At 38.2% G+C, this 21,381-nt stretch overlaps 1 protein-coding gene across 3 annotated transcripts in view; it reads right to left on the bottom strand.

The window, feature by feature from the left end:
• Positions 1-21,381, bottom strand: part of LOC126198486 (conserved oligomeric Golgi complex subunit 1) — a 108,472-nt gene that overhangs the window by 11,911 nt on the left and 75,180 nt on the right. For 2 of the 3 annotated variants that reach the window (XM_049934856.1, XM_049934858.1), the window contains exons 13-15: positions 20,113-20,269; positions 19,912-20,034; positions 12,079-12,342 (exon numbers count right to left, since the gene is read on the bottom strand). In XM_049934856.1, coding sequence (XP_049790813.1) covers positions 12,079-12,342; positions 19,912-20,034; positions 20,113-20,269 — 544 coding nt within the window. Of the gene's footprint in view, positions 1-7,057; positions 7,098-12,078; positions 12,343-19,911; positions 20,035-20,112; positions 20,270-21,381 lie in introns of all 3 variants that reach the window. The other variant, XM_049934857.1, reaches the window with a different exon arrangement.

Genomic DNA, 21,381 nt, shown 5'->3' with positions numbered 1-21,381 from the left:
CACCTCATACCCAAAACAATCGCAAAGTTCCATACAAAAATGGATAGGCAATCCAAAAATTCCACTTGTGTAAAGAAGGCAAGATGTGATATCACCATGTAGTATCATAAACATTTTGGAAATCAAAGAATACAGTAATAATATGTCTGCGGTGTGCAAAGGACTCTTTGAATGTATAAATTAAGTCCCTTAAGGTGGTTAGTGATAGAACAAGATTCTCAGAAGCCACACTGGAATTACGAAAGTAGTCATTTGGATTTGAAACACCAATGAAATCAATTATAACCATTATCTCTAACAATTATCAACTGTTTAGATAAATTAGTCTATAATTATCTATGTTATGTGCATCTTTCCCCAGTTTAAACATAGTACAACTATGCTCTCCTCCTACTTACTGGCAAAAATTCCCTCTCACCATACTCGATTAAAAATCACCAGGCTACTCTTGATTGCTGTTGTTCATGTGTTGAAGCAACTGGCTGTGGATTTTTCAAAAGCTGGTGACATATATCAAAATGAAGCTAAGGCACTACTGAGTTCCTATTCATTAACAGGACCACTATAGGTTTCTACATGATGGGAGTGAAAGAACATAATGTTAAGCTCCACTAGGTATCCATAATTTGAAAAGGCAGGGTGGTAATTTTGGGATGCAGATTTTTCTGCAAACTGTGCAGTGAAAAGTTCAGCAATATCCAGGGAGTCAGAGATAATGCCTTCATTAGAAATTCCTGTGGGTAGCTGATGTCCACAAATACATTGTAGTTTAGCCTATACTTGGAGAGATGATGGAATGCACGCCATTATAGAGGAGACATATTGTTTTCAACATTCTTTTTTCCATTTTTTTAATAAAAAGCTGTACTTTCACTCAGAGTCATTTAAATGTAATCAAGTTGGTCATATGGGGAAGGCGTTTATAGCATTGTAGTGCTCTTCATCGTTCTCTAATGGCCTTTGCTATTTCATTGAATGCCAGGGTATATGATTTTGTGTAGGAAGGTCCGTGGAAAAAGGTATAATTGTGAAAGGAGCTTCCTGCAGCACCTCAGCGATATTTTTCTCCTGGATGATTTGAATCTGCAATTTGGAGGCACAGGCTGGCCAATTAGCTCTTCTAAGGTACTAGCATGTTAAAAAGTCATCAACATTTTGGTCTGGTAGGGATTGCACGATTGGAAAGTGATCACTGTCATGCAGGACTCCGTGGATATTCCAGCATCACGGTGGTGACGCTCAGGCTGCATACTGAGAAGTCTACACTGGATAAAGTACAACAGGCAATGCTAAAATATGTTATTGTTCCTGTGTTTAGGATGCAGAATCGAAATTCCACAAGAAGATTTTCTAAGAGTTGTCCTCTACCAGACTCAGCACTGCTACCTCAAAAAGGATTACGAGCATTTAACTCCCCCATTAATGTTAAGGGTTTGGGTAATTTTGCTACAAGGCTCTTGTCTCTCGATAACAGGTAGGTACTGCATATTGTTATCTGTCCTCTAGTATGGAAACAGGTAGCTACTGCTCTTAGTCTGTTGTGAAGTGCAATTGTTTGCTGCAGATGTTAGAATGTATTAGTGCACATATGCCCTCTTTACACCGACACGATCAATGCAATAGGTATGATGTCTAATATTAGAGAGATGGTTCTCTAAAAAAAGTAATTCCTATGTTGCATACTATGTGATAGGTTGCCATAGTTGACAGAGCTCTGCCAGGTGGTGGGACTATACATTACAATTCCACTGTAATAACATTAAAGAGGATGAAACATTTCAGTGAAGGTGAAAGATGTAGATGTTGGTCTCGCACTACCTGTGAGGCATGGGGCAACATCCATATATGTTGAGTCTTCTGTACATACGGGGATATCTGATTCTGTCTGAACTGTCAAATCTGCTTCTAGTTAACGTTTTTCCTTTCTTTCTGTCTGACTTATACTTTTTTCTCTCTCTTTCTGTACCTAAGAAGGTTGGAGTTTGTGTGGCAATTTGTTGTCTTTAAGCTCCAGATTGGGTGATGAATGAGCTGCTCTGTGTCACGTTGCCTGTGGCTCTTTCATCCACTGGCTTGTGTGAGGTCACATTTCAGCTTCATGTCAGGAGGAGGATGCCTTGGATGGTGTCCTGCTCTCCATAGATGCAGAAACAGATGAGGTGTTTCCAGCTGCACCAGCATGGGAATTTTGGTGTTATATGTTTGTAGACTAAAGTAGTTAGTGACCTCTACTTCAAATGAGTAGTCATGTGATTTGTATGGCTGTGGCTAAAAGCATATCAGGTAGAAGACTGTGCACAGTGCTTGAAATAATCTAGACCATTTTGATGATGTGAAGACATTCATATTTCTTTGTGACCACAAGATAAGGTAACAGGTCTAGCATTTTATATTCTTGAAACTCCCTTTCTTCTTCTTCTTCTTTTAGCACAGGGAGGGCTGGTGAATGTGGAGGATGCTGGCACGGGCAACTGACACATACAAGAAATTGTACACAGTCAGTTATCCTGCAAAGCTTTTCCACAGTTTCCACAGATAGGGTCAATGACGCAGCAGGAAGACATATCACCAAAGCATAGGCACCGGAAATGTACTTAATAGCACATTCATAGACCATGACATAACTATCTCAAATAATTCTTTGCCCTTCAAAACCAAGAATAAAGGCATTCATGTTTATTCTGTTGTACTTTGGGCCTTTCTGCCTTTGGCAGATGAAATCCTCATATTGTTAAGTTGGATCACAATCCATCATCGGTCTGCAGTTTCGAGTCTTGGTGGGATAAAATACTGGGTCACACTGAACAATGCAAAATTTGGGAGCCAATAACAACTTTAAGAATTAGGATAGATTGATACTCACCATATAGAGCAGACACTGAACAGCAGATAAGCATATTTAAAATACGACCTAGTTGTTGGACACAGACCACCTTCAGAGTTTCATCCTTACACAAGCCTTCTGTCCCCCCCAGTGGGACTGTGTAGTCCTCTCTCCCCCCCCTCCCCCCCCCCCACTCCTCACTTCTCCCCAGCCCAGCCTCCAAATGCTGCTGCCCACGTCCCTGTAAACTCCCACAGGCACTGCTATAGTATCTTCTCCCACTCGTACCCTGCTATTCCTCCCCTTCCCAACACATGCCTCTTTTGTACACTACCCACCCCAGAAGACAGGACAGTGTCCAATATCTTAGTCTACTTTTAAATATGCCTGACTGCTGCTCAGTGCTTCTTCTATGTGCTGAATAACACTATTTCTAATTCATATTCTTGGTTGGTTGGTTGGTTGATTTGAGGGAGGGGACCAAACAGGGAGGTCATCGGTCCCATCAGATTAGGGAAGGATGGGGAAGGAAGTCGGCCAAGCCCTTTCGAAGGAACCATCCTGACATTTGCCTGAAGTGATTTAGGGAAATCCTGGAAAACCTAAATCAGCCGCCGGTTTGAAGTGGCATCCTCCCGAATAAGAGCCTGGTGTTCTAACCATTGTGCCACGTAGCTCAGTCATATTCATGGGTCAAATTGAGATTTTTATGTGGACTGACAGTGACAGGAACGTCTCTCAGTTTGTTACATTTCAGGAGTGCTTGTGACTGCATAGCAGTTACGTTTTGATAAGCAGGGATCCATTTCTAATTTTTTCCCTCCAATGCAGCTACTGAACTTATCCTCACTATATTTCACAAAGATTATGGTTGTAAATGACTCTCCATTAGTTCAAGAATGTATCAGGTATTGACAGAATTTGTGAGTTCCTCTTCTCTGTGCTTGTGCTTGTCGCTCATCCCTCGAGGGATGAGGCCAGATGTCAAAATGCAATGGGGCTGTAAGTTTCTGCATTAAAGTGTTTCTCTCTATCCACTGAGTGACACAAGTCATTAAAGTCATTGTTTTGGTATAATTTGATTTGTTTCATCTGCAAAACATCTGCCCTGATGACATCTGATCTGATCAAGTACTCTTACCACAGACACCATCCAGTCGCAGAAAAGGTGTCTTGGCTTGATGACCCTTGCTAGCAGTCCTGTGTCTCAGGAAGATGACATTTCTTGGCATTTATGTGGAGTTAACAGCTCTGACAGCAGAAGTTGCAATCCCTTTGTTTTCAGGGAGCTCTACTGAGAGGGTAAATGACATCACTATGATGAAATGGCCTACCACAATGGTTTTCAAACACATTTATATGTCTGTTTAGTTATTGTAAGTATCTTCTATACTATAGGTACATTGGTGATATTTAAGCCGATTTTTGCCACCTGGTCCACACTACAGGAAAACTTTGGAAAATTGAACTGAAATCAAAAATGGAACCAAAAACACTTAGCCAAAATGTTCATGGTCAAAAGTAAAAGGAGAAAGATGTAAACAAAAGATATAACAACCTAGAGAAATAGTCGTGTCACCATCAAGGACTCTCATTATGGGATCAAAAGTATGAGAAGTAAGGAAAGTTGGAGATGAGAGATTGCAGCACAAGAAAGGAAAGAGCTGATACAATAGCTTGTCGCTCAGTGCTTGCATTACACATTCCCACAAGGGAGTCATGACGCCCCTGAGGGCCAGACTGAAAATCACGGTACACATCGGTATGTGTCGATGGCAGGGTATGAGAATACTGAAAATAAAATGTACACTCATCAACAGGGCACCATTCAGACAAGATCGTGGAGGCAGTCTCATGTGAGGGATACATACAAGGTATGGCTACATCAGCCATAGTCTTTCACCAGAGAATGACATAAAAATCTACTTTCGAACACTGTGCAGCTTTTTCCATCACTTATTGCACTTACAGGTTACCTGCCCTTTCAGAAAGACAATGCACAAACATTTGCTCCTGAATGATAACTCTCTTTCCTGTTCCACAGCTTCAACAGTGGCATAAATCTCACACAGAACTTTTTCACTGATAAATGACAAAAAGTTTTCTAACTGAGCTTCAGTTGGAAACTGGAATGTACATGCTAATCAATATTCTATTTTTGTTGGGGACAGGTGTGTAGTTGTGGAGATCATGTGAGGCCTTCAGACTGTAAAAATGTTTGCTTACTGCTGCACAGCTAAAGGCAGTGAGATAATATTGCCATAGATTTTCCTAATTATTTAGAGATTTCCAACTGAGTGTATCTACTACAGGGACATCAGAATACAAAAATTAAATAGTACTCCAGCAGCAACATTGAAGTGCAGCTGCATGGTGGTATCAGACAATGTGGCAAGGGCTGGCACTTGAGATGGACAAGTTAGGCACATTCTAGACGTTTGTGCAGAAGAGCTTTAAGTGATAACTGTATCTGACTGTTTTAGTACTGTTGCTACATGGCTTGCTCTCTATCAGTCAATAATAACAAAAGATATTAAAATCCCAGCAAACATTTTTTCGCCATATCTTCCTAGCCCGAACAGTTTAACATGTTTTTAAACTGAATATCACACCAGACTAATTTGGGGCCCTCAGTCAAATGTGGGAATAAGGATATAAACTTTCACTTAAAATAATATTTTGTTTCTAGCAAGAATCACTGAGCACTACTTGAAACACATTATAGTTGTACTTGTTTCCATCTATACATTACAAAAACAAAATTCTCCCAACGACTGATACACCATGGTGTGTGTGTGTGTGTGAGAGAGAGAGAGAGAGAGAAGCATTGTCTTACAAGAGTAAAGGGGGTGGGGTTACAGATATTGTCAACTTGCGTGGTTTTTTTTTTTTAAGGGAGGGAGGATCACAATCAATACAGAGGGGACACCAACAAAAGATATTGCTTTCTTGACACGTTAAAACAGTCAGTTCTTGAAATGTAACTATATTCCTCTTCCAACAATTCAGAAATGCAGAATTAAGAATATACAGCTGCAATGGATGCTTAATTTGTCTGTAAGTGAAAAAAAGAAATAAGTAAATAAAAAAGGTGATTACAGCTGAGATGAATGAAAAGATGTTCTAACACACAATGAAAAAATAATGATCAAATTAAATTGTAAGATCAATTCTTTCTTTTACTCGTAAGACTGCATTATCTTCACTGAGTGTATCCCTCCACCGAATCTTTTGTCTTCCTCAAGATCTTCATAGATACAGACTGAGCTAGTGTGTAGAATTTGTCACTTTTTCCTGCGCTGCTCTCAGTACATGTTCATACCATCGATGGTTACCTTCTCACTTATTCTTAGCAACTGCATTCACACTAACCTCCTGAGAGTTCTGTTTCTTACAGTGTCTGCCAAAGTCACTCACATTTTCTTTTTACAGATAGATATCCACAGTATGGATATGTTAGCCCCCCCCAAGAGAAGCGGAAGTGTTGGTATCACTATGAGTTATTATAAACCATAAAATTATCGGAAAGAGCAAATGAGTGACTGCAAAATGTTAGGATACACAAATGTGGAGAGATAATGTAGATAAGTTCTTTTGCTTGTATAATGACTGTATTCCTCACTTTCTATCCTCCGTTCTTCCATCAGTATGGAGCCTTTCTATACCTCAACATCCATGAAGATTATTTTCTTACAGCTACCTTCTTTCCCTATGCACCCTCTTTGTGCACTACAATTTAATTTTGTTTATTCCAATTATCTGCATTTAACAGAATCTCCAAGTCACTGAAGAATATGAATATCTGATACTGTATATTAATGTTTGACAAAAAGCATGTTAATTTGAAAGCTGAAGAACTCAATGAATTTCCAACACCAAGCATATCATAGGTACAGGTGAATTAATTTTCAATCCAGCAATTTCATTTACATTCATCACTCCCTACCAACCAGTTTAATTAGTTAATGACTGTAGATAATTTATAATGTATTATTATACAGAATAAATTAGTGTGTTGCCAAACAGGCCATTTGGCAACACTTTAAGAATACAATGTGTTATTAATGTGAGGACACACACACACACACACACACACACACACACACACACAGGATGATTAAATGCCAAGGCAAAAACTCAACGTTATAATTATTGGCACAGCACAAATTAACAGTCAAGTGCTGTTAGTATAATCAGGTCAACAAAGAAGACACTTCATTTCTGACACTGTACCTATAAATGGGGCTCCGTCAACTTCTTATAGGCCAAAATACTGAAATAAATAATATTTATTGTTATATTATGGCTTTTCAAGGATATAAAAACTTTTAAAACAACCACTGTTTGGTCATATTCACCACAAAATCAGATCATTACACGACATAAAGCAAGCTAAAGCACATAACAATCTTTGATTTAATAACTGGTCCTTCAAAATGTAGAGTATGGGAGGACAATAAATTACTTTTAAGTGAAAAGATAAACAAAAACAAGAGCTATATAATCAGAAAGCAGGAAATGTAAAGCAATCCCAGAGGTAGCAGACTGTGGAACTATAAAATAGGAATAATCATCATAAGTAACAGTTTACAGCCAGGAGTCAGCCAGTTTTGCACATAAGTTTTTCCATTTTCCTCTATCTTTCCACCATTATGCTGGCATCACTCTGTTTCATTCTTCTTCTTTCCTTGAATGTTCTGCTACTCTCTTTATAGCCAACCATCCCTAGGTCGTCTTCTTGGTCCCTTGACTTGGAGCTTTAATTCATTTACCACAAAGCTTGTCTTATAATATACACTCCTGTAAGGTTACTCCCTTTACCATCTCCCTCATTTCTTAATTTGTCCATCTTTTTACTTCCACTCAGCTTCTGTGAAATTTCACTTCCTGTGCTTCTATCTTGCTTAAATTTGTTTTCTTCATTGTGCATTTTTCGGAAGTGTAAGTCAGGATAATCAAATATTAGAATCAACACATTAATCACTTGGTCATCAGTGTGATAACTTTATTCCATAATAAGTCCGACATTTCTCGGAAAAGTTACTGGTTGCCTCCATTTCTCACTGACTTCTTCATTTCTTTCTTTCATGTTGTTTTATTGAATGTGTCAACTTTTTAAAGTTGTTCCTTTGCAAGTTTATCCTGGGGTAGTCCTCTCCCTTTGTCTGTTCACATCATGAACTCACTCTTCTTCGCATTAAACTTCATAACATCTAATCCAACCATCTCTGCCCATGCAATTATTGTTGCTGAACTTTATCTTCCTTAATTCCCAGAGCACTAAGGCATTACTGGAAGTCAGTAACTTGCGCACCATGTCATTCACAACAAACACAAAAGTTAGAGAGGAAGTGCAGTCCCTTCTCTTCTTTATCTATTGCCTTATCCCCTATTTTAAATTAGCTTTTACTTCTGTGCCACATTTATTTCAGCCTGCCAATTTCATATTTCCCCTGCCTGTGTTATCCAGAGCTACCAGTAACCTACTGCAGCACCCATTCTCAAGATCCAAGAAGGCTGTCAGTAAAAGTTATCCTCGCTCAATGTCTTTCCTGCAGCTGCCTCACCGCATGTATGAAGTCTGCAGTTCACCTCCCAGCCTGAAGCATGCTTCAATTTTATCTCATCTTTGTTCCTAATTCTCTTTCCTCAAATATTTTTGCAGAACGGCAAACCAGTATCACTCCTCCATAATTTTTCACTTCTCTCTTGTTTACTTTCTTAATGTCTTCTGAAGTTGTCTTCTTGCTCAAAACAGCTCTCACAGTATGGTATAGCCACTACCAACTTATAATACAAGCTGTTCATACCAATTCAACTAACACCCAATCTACACCTGGTGCTTTCCTCTTCCATAGTGCCCATTACTGATTCAACTTCTGTCCAGATGAAATTATTTCCCTCTTCAAAGTGGCTCTCCTCCTCAGCTTTCCCAACGTGGATTTCAAAGGCTTCTAAGTGCTCTTTCCACATTACTTTTAGTTCTTTTTATTATTTACTTCTTTTCCATTTGCATCTAGCTTAGTGGGGTTTTTACTCATGCCTTTCCTCTTTACCCTCGTCATCTCATACTGTCATTTTCTGTTCATTTCACCTCTGTCCATTAGTTCAACCATTTCTTATCTCTTCTGCTGCTGTCTTCCTGATGTTAGATTCATCCACTGCATCTTGGGTCCTTTGCCGAAACATACCTCAAATGTTCTCTTCTTTTCCTGCACAGATTTTTTAACTCTCACTCTATAAAGTTTTTTTCCCATCTTATAATGTTGCTTGTTCTTCTATAAACAGACACTGCAGTATCAACAAGTGTTGTTTTAAGCTTCTACCAATCCTCTTCTACTATTCTGAGTTCAACAAAGGTGCCTTGTTCCCTTACATGTTGCTTTTCTCTGATTTCCTCCTCTTTCAGTTTCCATTTTTGCTTCTCTCTCCTGTCTTTGTGTTCTTTTTTTTTTCCAATCTTGGCTCTTTGACTAATCAGTAGCAGGTGGTGGCCACAATCTGATGAAACTTAGGGCATTACCTTTAAGCCAGTGACATGCGTTTTTATTCCTTGTCAAAGAGGGTACAGTCCATAGCAGACGCCCTTTTCTAATCACAGCTGTACCATAATACTTTAAGACTTTCTTACTGCTTGTCCAAAAAATTCCAAATCATCAACCCATTTTTCTTGCAGAGATCTAATAGCTTCCTTCCTTCCTCCTTCCTTTCTGTTACCCCATTGTCCCTTTCCCAATATCTCCTCATATCCTTTTCTTTTCTCTTTTTCCCTGTGCTGGCAGGAACATTAAGGTTACCTACATTACTGTATTCTGACCATCCGTATCCCAATATCCTCCTCCAAGTATACCTTTTCCTGTATCTAAAAACCTACTTGTGGACCATGTACCTGCATTATCTCAAAAGGGCAATCCTTGACATATTTTAACTTCATTATCCTGTCATTTATTACTTTCACATCCTCTTTAAGACCATTATGGAAGACAATCCCAATTCTGTTCTTCATTCTAGCTCGTTTTCATTCCACTATATCTGGAATCTTCTCCTCAGCTCTTTTGTTCCTTGTCCTCTCCACCTTGTGTCCCCCAATCCTATGATAACCAGTTTTCTTCTTCCAGAAAATCTGTAACTACTTCTGTTTTCCTTGTTCAAGTATGTAGGTGCAAAGATACAATTCTTAGCCCACTTCCAAAGCCTTCTCTGTTTCCTTATATTTCATTCTTTCTGGGGCTTGTTTGTGTTTTGAAAATAAAGTAGAAATAACTGTTTAAATTAAGACGAAAAATGTGCAAAGAGAAGTGAAAAGTGACTACTGGAATGAATTTTCACACAAATGAACAAGAAACAAAAGTCAGTTGAAAATGATACTGAAATGGTTGAAAGTGAGCAAAGACAGCACGAAGAAACGGAAAAAATAGGAAATTTATTTTAAGCAGAAAACATACTGAGTAATACAAGGACAGGAAAACGAAAAGAAAAGAAAATAAAAAAAATAAAAAGTAAAACTGCACCACCTGACTGTTAAGTCCAGAAACTGTTTACAGCCAATAAATAAGGCAGAAGATACCTATATAAATAATAATAAAACCAGTGATGAATGGTAGTTACAGAAGGATAAATTACGTTTTTCTATATGATGGTTCAGGAAGACAATGCACAGCCTGCTTCAGATCAGGTGGTACATGTACTGCAGTAAAGGACCCAAACTCCTCGTATCACTTTCTGGAACTGATCAGTTAGCACAGTATCTTCAATTGGAAGAAGGAAGACAGAATAGAATGGCTTTTCTCAATGGCTGAAAATAAGTAGTACCAAGGAAATGTCTCCAGTTACTGAGTTCAGTAGGGAGACTGTATCCCAAAGAATTCAACCTTACAGAGTCGTCGTCCTTCAAAATTCCCATATTTCAAAGGCCAAGGAAAAAAACAACAGTAGATATGACAATGAAATTGTACCATGTGCTACAGCGTATCAAACAATTTATATGCCATCATATGTTCCAACTATTGTTGTCAGAGTGCAGCATGATTGCATGAAGTGAAATTGGCTACTCAGTAGAGCATGCAAGCAGTATTATGGTTTGCACAAACATAATCGACTATTACTGTGTAAAGAAATTACTGCAGGTTCTATGGATGCGAAAAAATTAAAGAATGGCATCATAAGTTTTTGGCAGCTTTATATTTTGGAAGAGACAGTGGAGGACATCAGACAGGCATTTCTCAGAAGCCCACATTAAGTCAATTCAGCAAGCATCTAGGAAACGTAATGTGCCCTGAGCAACACTGCATTGTGCAGTACACCAGCATCTTCATTTGTATGCTTACAAAATGCAAATTCTGTAATATCTAATGCTGTACGACAAAGCATGCCAACAGCAATGAGCTACAGATGTGCTGCTGTGTACTGACATGAATGACAGCTTCCTGAAAAAATGCTTATTCTCAGATAAGGCACCCTTTGACATATCAGGAATAGTTCATCAGTGTAATGTTCAGATTTGGGGTTCATAACATCCACACATTATCATGAACATGTTCGAGGTAGCCATAAACTGAATGTCTGGTATGAGTTAGTGCACAAAAGGACTGTCCAACCATTCTTCTTGGCAGAAAATACAGTGAGTGCATCAGTGTATCTGGATATGTTGGAGCAATCTGTATACCCTCAGATACAAGACTTGCAACACAAAATCACCTTTCAACAAGATGGTGCTTCACCACATTGGTCAAAGGCTGTTCGCAAGTTCCTGTCAATGAAATTTCCCTATCGCTGTATTAGATGCGGGGGATCCATCAGCTGGCCACCACTTTCCCTCAACATTACCCCACTGCAATTCATTTTTGGGGATTTATGAAGGACTGCATGTACGCTATCACAGTGAACAATATTCCTATGTAAAGACTATGTATCAATGATGTGATTGCAACAGTGACAGAGGACATGTTATGAAGAACAAGGCAGGAATTGAATACAGCAGATGCAGCTCTCATTAGTGAAGCTGTGTTTGGAACAATTTAAGTGAGATACAATCTTGAGCATTGAGTTGTACTCATCAATAAGACCAGGATTCTTCGTCATATTCTGAAAATGAAGCACAAATCAAAATAATGAGTTACTTTATTCCTAACATGGGTACCAACTGAACTGCCCTCATATAACCTTGTATCTTTCATACAGAAGTTTTACTGGATTACATTAAATACAAAAATTCAGCCTACTGAGCAACAGCTGATGAAGTGCTCCATTCTCACCTGAGACTTGTCAGCCTGCTGGACAGTGGCGGCACCAGCAGCAATGACTGGTGCAGCTCCAGTTGTGCTGAGGCGTGACCCAGATGCTGGGCCCGTGACTGGAAGCAGAGGGAACCACTGGGCTGTGGGACCCAGGGGAAGCACGCTTGGATCATCTATGCCACCAGTCTGTCCGGATGCAGAGCTGCCACCACTTCCCTGACCTCTGACTGGTGCTGTGTGGCACAACTTCTCAGGCCAAGCCACGAGAATTCCCAGTAGGCCCTTGATGTGATGTAACATTGTCAATTATTACTCTCTGTGGCACCAAATATTACAAAACAAATTCTTGGGGTACTATCACAGCTATAAATAATAAATATAACTACAAAAAATGTCGTGCAAGGGTTATTCGGAATGTAAGATCCAATTCCTTACAAAACGAAAACCATCACATATATTTTTTTTAAAAACTGTTTTTATTTAATTCCTTACATGTTTATTTTTCTACACAGTCTCCATATTTGTTTAAACATTTGTCATAAAGTTCTACAAGCTTTTGTATCCCTAATTCACAGATGCCTGCTGCCTGTGACGATATCCAGTCTTTAACTGCTTTTTTCACTTCATCATCTAACGCAAAATGCTTGCTGCCAAGAAACTCTTTTACATATTTAAACAAGTGAAAATCTCTTGGCGTCAAGTATGAATTGTACGGTAGGTGAACAATCTGCTCCCTTGCAAAAGATCTGATCAGATTTTTGGCGTGAATGGCAGAATGGGGTCTGGTGCTGTCACGCAGTAACAAAACTCCAGATGTCGGAAGGCCACATTGCTTATTCTGTATGGTACGTTGAAGTTTCTTCAGGGTAGCACAGTAAGCGGCTGTATTTACTGCTGTACCTTGCTGCATAAATTCGATCTGCTTGGCCTTGACTTTGACTGGTGATGACATGTGACACCATTCCATTGACAGATGTCTAGACTTCTTGCCTTGTCACCTGTGACAATGTTCCCTAAAAAGTAATCCTTACGATAATGGTCCAAAAAGTCAAGAGCACTAGTCATTCTTTCCACTTTGTATTTCTCAGTAAGCAACTTGGGAAACCAACAAGTGCACAATTTGCAGAACTGGAACTTTTCAGAGACAATTTTGTGCACTGTAGTTCTACCCACATCCAGAAATTTAAGCATTTAAGTTGAAATTTTGAATTGCTGGACTTCACAAATCTTTTTGTCCGTGCCTTTGGTCAAATATTCTGAGATCACTGATGGCTGGCCTGATCACAGTTCATCATGGACATTTTCCCATCTGTCCTTGAAAGCTCTCACCCACTTAAGCACTTGGCTATCACTCATCGCATTGGGGCCACACACCTCACTTATCTGTCAACGAATTTCCACTGCTGCAACATCCCTTGCTGTCAAAAACCAAATCACTGACCGTATTTCACAATCAGTGTGCTGGTCAATTGTTTTGACATTTTGGTCTGACACTGCAACAATACCAATGCTAATGGTGGTGTTTGATGAGCAAAGTATGCTGGGAATTGGTGCGCACACACTATTCAATGTTTGCACAACATTCGATTAGCTTGGTGATGCAGACCTTATTTTCCGAATAACCCTCATGTATTATATGTCTTACAGAAAACCTGTTGTGAATTAGGATAGATTGCAAATCACTGAGACAGAGCACAAATTCAAAATGGAAAAGAATACTGGCTATGTTCTTTTCAAAGGAACCATCCCATTTACCTAAAGGAGTTTAGGGAACCCTTGAAAAACCTAAATATGGATGGCAAGGTGCGGATTTAAACCACAGTCCTCTACATACAATTCAGTGCCTTACCACTGTGCTACCTAGCTCAATCTGACATTGATTGTAGGATCTATTTTTCATCCAAAGCTGAGAAGAATTAATTAATTTGGTGGCCAATGGTTTTCAATTGTCTTAATTTTTATCACTGTTCTGTCAGAAAAGTGAATCTCAGGTAAGATCTCTTGATAGCTTTGTTTCAATTATAATGAATTTTGCTTGATACAACAAGTTTCCAATTTTTTTTTTGTGGAGATTGTATACTTTGTGCTTTCTCTATGGTTAAGTCAAAAGATTTCTTATTACTACTTGGTGCACAGACTCAATACTTGATGCCATGAAACTTTTACTATCCTTCTTTATGAGGAAGTTGATTAAGTGTTACAGGAATGTAATTAAGAATAAATTAAATATCTAACTCTACAGTTCTTCCTGTAATTTTCTTTAACTATTATTGTACAGAATAGTTACCATCAGTAGTCAAAATGTTTAGTACTGCCAATGTACACACATCAAAGTGATGAGATTATCCTAACTTCCAGAAATATTAGTGTCTTCCTTGCTAAGGACACAGAGTGGGGAAAGTTGACCAGCCTTTCCTTTTTAACCATCCCTACTCTATCTTCCTGCTATCGTATGGCAATCAATCACGTAAACCATTTATTCTCAAGTATTTGAAGCATTAAAAATGTCCTGCAATAATTTATGAATCTTCAGCAACTTTTTTCTGTATACGCAGCATCTTCCCTATTATCTCAGGATAAATGTTTCGTAGAATTTATTGCTGCCATCTTAGATTAAATGCTTATGCCATCCATCTACTCAGCCAATAAGTAATGAATGAGTATTTACAGTACCAAAAACCAACAATGATATAAACAAATGCTCAGTGAAGAAATAAAATAAATCATCAATGACTGAAATCCTATGTCACCCTGTCCTCACATCTGTGAAAAATATATCCAAAGTTGCAAATGACGAATTTTTGGTGTTCTTCATTGGCGCTGGCAAAAAACAAGTTCTTAAGATTCATCTGCAACAACTTTTCACATGTTTCTATAACACTTCAGTAATTCACTGAGTTGCAAACAGGCATGATGAAAAGATTGTTACACATAAGTCTTCGGCCAAAGCCTTCTTCAGATAGGTGAAATGCACACACGAATGCTACCTCTGGCCACTCTGGCCAAATGCTAGCTATAAGTAGAAGTCAACACATTCACACACATACAGTCACACACACACCCAAATGCACATTCCTATGAGTCCGTAACTTACTTACGTGTGTTGAGTCCGGCTGGACTGGCCAGAAGTAGTGGTCGTGTGTGTGTGTGTGTGTGTGTGTGTGTGTGTGCACGCTTCCTTGTATGAATGTGTGTTTCTCTTTTCTGAAGAAAGCTTTGGACAGAAGCTTGTATGTAACAGTCTTTTCATTGTGCTCTTCAGCAACTCAATGTGTCATCTTTGCGGTGTGTACCAATCTATCCTCTTCATAATATTGTTGATATTACAACCTGGACTTTCAAGTTTGACATCTCAGTAATTACTTCATAATGACTATTTTTTTGCAAAAACTACTAATTTGTATATTTTCAATTCCAGTGATCTGCTAAAATGTCTGCTCACCGCTTCAATGCATTATTGATTAAGGTCTATGGAAGGGGCATGGTTTCTTTTTATTTGTACAGCTACAAGTCCATTACAGTAACTAATTCCTTAATAACATTTACAATTGTACTCCTTTTGTCATCCTCAGCAAATTTCTGTGATTTCTCCATGTACAGCTCAGCTGTTTATACCTTTCCTGCTGCACAATTGGTAAAACATGACATGTATAAGTACACACACACACACACACACACACACACACACACACACACACACCTGTGAAATACTTGCGTATGTTACAGTAATGAGTAATAGCAAGCTAGCACAATTTGAAAATAACCAGAATTTCACAAAGTACTGCCCCTCTGCCTGCTAATACATAAAGACACTTAACTTCAGTCAAAAACAATGCACAGTATGGCAAGTACCCACACTAATATAATGGGGGCTATCCTTTGCTGAGGTCCACACATGCAGTTTAAGCGTTATGTCTGTGAAGAGCAGCAATACGCAGAGACTGAGTAATTTTCACCACTTTATTCCAAAATACAGTTTATAACAACAAGCATGCTATGCCAACTCGTATTTACTGTGTCTGCCACCCTATCCCCGAACAATCGCAAACTTATATTCCAGTGCGAGTTGAGAAAGACAGACTGAGCTATCATGCAGGCAGCCGGCAATTCACCTGTGGCAGCATTCTGCATCTGGCATCCTTTTGTACTGACACAAGTAGTTGGTGAGCATTTTGAGACAGCAACAATCCATGAGTTTCTGTGAGCAACCTCTAGCCCTTACAGTAATATCATAACCATTTACTGATAGTAAATTGTCAATTTATCTTCAGAAGTACTGAATTACAGCTGCACTTCTGTGGTAATGTGTATTCTGGCACAATCCACATTCCCGCCGCTTCTCCACCATGGCATGATCTATGCAACACAGTGTGTGCATTAAGAAATGGATTTGAAGAGTCCTTTCTAGTACCATAAAGAACCATAGGAATACATATGTAATTTGCAAGCAATGTTATCCACATGCTTTGTAAAACCAACTGAAAAGAGATTTTGCAGAATATTATTAATCTGCCCTTTTGGTTAGTCAGCTTAAGGTTGCAAGACTATCACAAAAACTGTCACTCCCTCTTAAAATCGGCAACAAGGTAATAATTCTCTTTCTGCTCCAATAGTGGTTTCTACAGTATGAAAAATCAGTAGGTACAAACCAGACTCTGGAATAGAAACCCTTCATATGGCACATCAACACACAAGCAATACTGGCGATTCAATAAGGTGGTTTTTCTTTAAACTTGTATAGCACCACCATACTGTAGCACAAATAAATTTAAAAAAATGTTCATGTTAGTACAGATTTCATCAAATTCTGACTATAACTTATTTCATCTCCATGTTTTACTGTGTGTTCTCTTTCTCAACACGTGCTCCCAGAATAAGCAACTCTGTTTACAGTTTGACCTTCAGAAGTTGTATATTCATGCACTTTGAGTGACAGAGGGAAAGAGATAAGCTCTTGAACAGCTACAAAATGTGAAGCATTTATGTTTCTCCAGTATTTGCTAGCAATCTTAGTCTGTTCTCACTAATTCACAGAAAATTTATATTAATGACAAATTTCTCTTTGAAGATTTTATGCTGCACCATGTAAGAAAAAATAAAAAATAAAATTTCTTGATCTGTTGTTATAGGTTAACTGTCTTGAGCTGACTGCAATGTAATTAAAAAGAATTACACCAGACATGTTTCACTTTTATTTACAAAGCATCTTATGGGTATTCTGTAAATTGGATGCAAATGTTTGTATATTTATTTCATGATTCTTTTAGGTTAAAAACAGTGTTTTCTTTATGAAGTTGGTCTGTAAGCTACTTATGGTGTTTCTTTATATAGTCTGCACCTTCCCCTCTTGCTAGCAGTGGTTGATGTCAACAGGCTTCATTTCACATCTGCAGTTTTTGGTATTTTGCGTTATTTCCTGTGCTGCACTATATATAAATGACTTCCTTAACTGTTTTTCTTTCATCACTGCTACGGTGTTTATCCCTATTCATTTGTTTTCATCTATGTTGTGAGTGTTGCCAACCTATGAAACAATGTGTGTGTGTGTGTGTGTGTGTGTGTGTGTGTGTGTGTGTGTGTGTGTGTGTGAGAGAGAGAGAGAGAGAGAGAGAGAGAGAGAGTGAGTTAGTGAAATTGTCTATCTCTGGGGGGAGGGGGGGGGGGAGAGAAAGAATGACAGGAATGGCCTTTACAGTGATTATGTGACATACCTGGGAGGAAATGGTAATGGTAAATGGAGCCTGTGCTTAGATTTGTACTTTTTATGTTATATTAAATGGTCAATCACTTTAAAGAGTGTGTGGTTTGGCAAGTTGATCTGATCATTTATGAGTTGTTCCTTTTCGTTAGGGTTTTTTGGATGTGGTAGTTTTCTTGTAAGATGAGCAGGTGTTTTTTTTTTTTTTTTTTGTTGTTTATCCTTATGATTTCCATGTCTTGTGTTTCTGGTTGAATAACTGAAACAATAAACATTACAGAATAAAATCTTAAGACACACAGTACACTTCCACATGAATACATCAAAGAAACAGTTGGGCTTCTAGAGCTAATAAGAGAACAGAATTATTTTAAATTCAATAATGAATTCTACTTATAAAGTGAAGGATTACCAACGGGATCTTCAGTGTCCGGAACCATATCAAACATATTTATGAACCATGTAGAACAGATTATATTTAACAAAATAGTGCCAAATACGTACAGCGTCCTATACTGGATTAGATATATGGTTGATATCTTGTGCCTGATAGATGAACCAAACAATGAAATTGACCAGTTACACACAGACAGAAATTCTGTTCATGTTAATATACATTTTACAATAGAGAAAGAGCAAATTAGACAGTTAAATTTCTTGGACATCACCATAAAGATTCAAAACAACCAACACACATTTGCCATGTACTGGTACCGAAAACTGACAACAACAGCTACAATTATACATGAGACATCACAACACCCCAATTCTCAAAAGCAGGCAACATTCAGATACATACTCTACAGAATAAACACAGTACCATCAGACACACACAAACAAATACACAAAATACAAGGATAGAAACAACACAAAGTGTGAAAGAAACAGAAAGAAAAAGATGGTACACAATTACATACAACCACAAATACACACACAGAATATTTTCAAAAAACAAAGCATAAAAATAGCACACCAAGCCAACAACTCAATTTAGAAATACTTCCCAAAAACAATAGGAAAAATGGATCTGTATCAGAAATCAGGAATATGCCAACTGAAATGCAATACATGTGATGGAAGATATTTACATCAAACTAAGAGGACATTTGACACCAGATACAAAGAACATGTAAGAGCGTGGAAGTATAGGACAAATCATTCAACTTTTGCAAAACACTTACACCAACACCAACATAAAATTACAACCAGAAACACAGACATGGAAATCATACAGATAAACAACATCAAAAAATACCTCCTCACCTTACAAGAAAACTACCACATCCTAAAAACTGTAACAGAAAAGAAACAACTCATAAATGATCAGGTCAACTTGGCAAACCACACGCTATTTAAACTGATTGACACTTAATATAACATAAAAAGTACAAATCTAACCACAGGCTCCATTTACCACTACCATTTCCTCCCAGATCTGTCCCATAATCACTACCCAGGCCATCCCTATCCCTGTCGTCGTCCCCCCCCCCATCCCTCCCCCCACAGAGAGAGAGGAAGGGGGGAGGGGGAACCCACCCCTCTCATGTCTCTACCCACATATAAGACAACAATATCACACACACACACACACACACACACACACACACACACACACACACAAAATCGTTTCATATGTTGGCAGCACTCACAACATGAACGAAAACAAATAGGCATAAACACTGTAGCAGTGATGAATGAAAAACAGTTAAGATAGTCAATTATAAATAGTGGGGTGCAGAAAATAACACAAAATACCAAAAACTGCAGATGTGAAATGAAGCCTGTTGACATCAACCATTGCTAGTAAGAAGGGAAGGTGCAGACTATGTAAAGAAACACCGTAAGTAGCTTACTGACCAACTTCATAAATAAAATGCTGTTTTCAACCTAAAAGAATAAAAAAATAAATTTACAAACATGTGTATCCAATTTACAGAATATCACAGAAGGTGCTTTGTAAATAAAAGCGAAACGCTTCTGGTGTAATTAATTTTAATTTCAATGCAATCAGTTCAAGACAGATAACCTATAATAACAGCTGCTGCGGAAGATAGCCATACAAACAAACGTATTATTTTATTGACTTCATAATTTTTCTCAATATCTGTGTAGGGGAAAAAAAATCAAATAAGTGCTTTCTGTAGACATCTTACCTGTGTTCTCTGAACACTTCTTTTAATGTTGTTTTGAATATAAGGAGAGAACACATCTAAATCAAATGGATCAACTTCACTTTCCAATTTCTCACACAATTCTTGCGAACACCCCATTAACACCTGTGGAAGTACGCAAAATTAGTACTGACAGTATAGTTAGTTACATTATCACAAATCTTCATAAATATTATGCAATACCTTGTTGTCTCTGGGAACTAGTAGGAGTGTCAGGTATTTAACATCAAGTAAAAATTGCAACGATTGTGCCTGACTCAGTGGTTTTGTATTCATAGTGGTTTTATAGAAGTCGAAAATAAGTCCAATTATACATTCAACCAAGTCTTGATGAATCTTCCTGGAAAGAAACTTAATAAAAATACAATAATACTGAAAAATGGAAGATGTCATCAACCAACTGTTTAACATAAAAACTAATTTTATTTATAATTTTAACAAAATGATACAATAATGCTCTTTGGAACATGAGATACGCACTACAAAGATAACTGTATCAGAGAAATCTACACTGAGATTGTTATTTCCTTTTCTGCAATGCAACAGGAAAAAAAATTGACTGCAACAGTCTCCTTTGAACAATGTTAACCTAATAGTTTTCTAACACCTACAGAATAAAGCTTTCGGCCATGGCCTTCATAAGAAAAAGAATCACACACACACACACACACACACACACACACCATGCACTTTCACAAGCAAGAACATATATGCGCACACAGCCACCGGCAGCTCTGGCAGTTGTGTGTGCTTGAAGTGTGCTCGATTGTCTGAATGAATGGTGTGTGTTTTTCTTTCCTTCTCTAACAAAGGCTGTGGCCAAAAAGCTTATGTGTAAGTGCCTTTTAATTTTGTATGTCTGCAAATTAAAGCATGTAGCAATCTCTTTTTCCTACATTGTTGATATTCCGATCTGGAATTTCCGTTATTTGAAAGTATCAATTTATTTGAGATGCAAAAATATTAGACGGATGCTGTTATACATTTATTAAAATATAAACCTTTGATTTACAGCTCGAGTTCAAAAACATAAAACTAAATGTATGTAACAGAAAACATCAAATAAACAAGCTGCAACTTCTCTGCTGCAAGTAACCAAGACAGATTTCAAGCACAGGGCATCTACTTTACACACGCCAAACTTATTCCGTATTTCTGTGGAGGTCTAAAATGATAATGGTGTACACCAGCATGGCTTTCAGTAGTAAAATAAGTACCGAACTGTTCCAAGCAAATTTACAATCAGCAAATGACAGCACTCTTCTATCATGTCTCTCACTACCTTCCCTGCTTGCCCCATTCAACTTAAACCAAAACTCCATCTGAAGACCATGAAGGCCCAACGGTACAACAGGCAGCAGTGTCATCCTTAGCCCACAGGCATCATTGGATGCGGATATGGAGCAGCACACTGCTCTCCCGGCCATATGTCAGTTTACAAGACCGGAGCCG

This window comes from Schistocerca nitens, chromosome 8 (assembly GCF_023898315.1).
Source record: "Schistocerca nitens isolate TAMUIC-IGC-003100 chromosome 8, iqSchNite1.1, whole genome shotgun sequence".
Lineage (NCBI taxonomy): Eukaryota > Metazoa > Arthropoda > Insecta > Orthoptera > Acrididae > Schistocerca > Schistocerca nitens.
The sequence above is the reverse complement of the archived record's forward strand: the minus strand, read 5'-3'. Positions and strand labels throughout refer to the sequence as shown.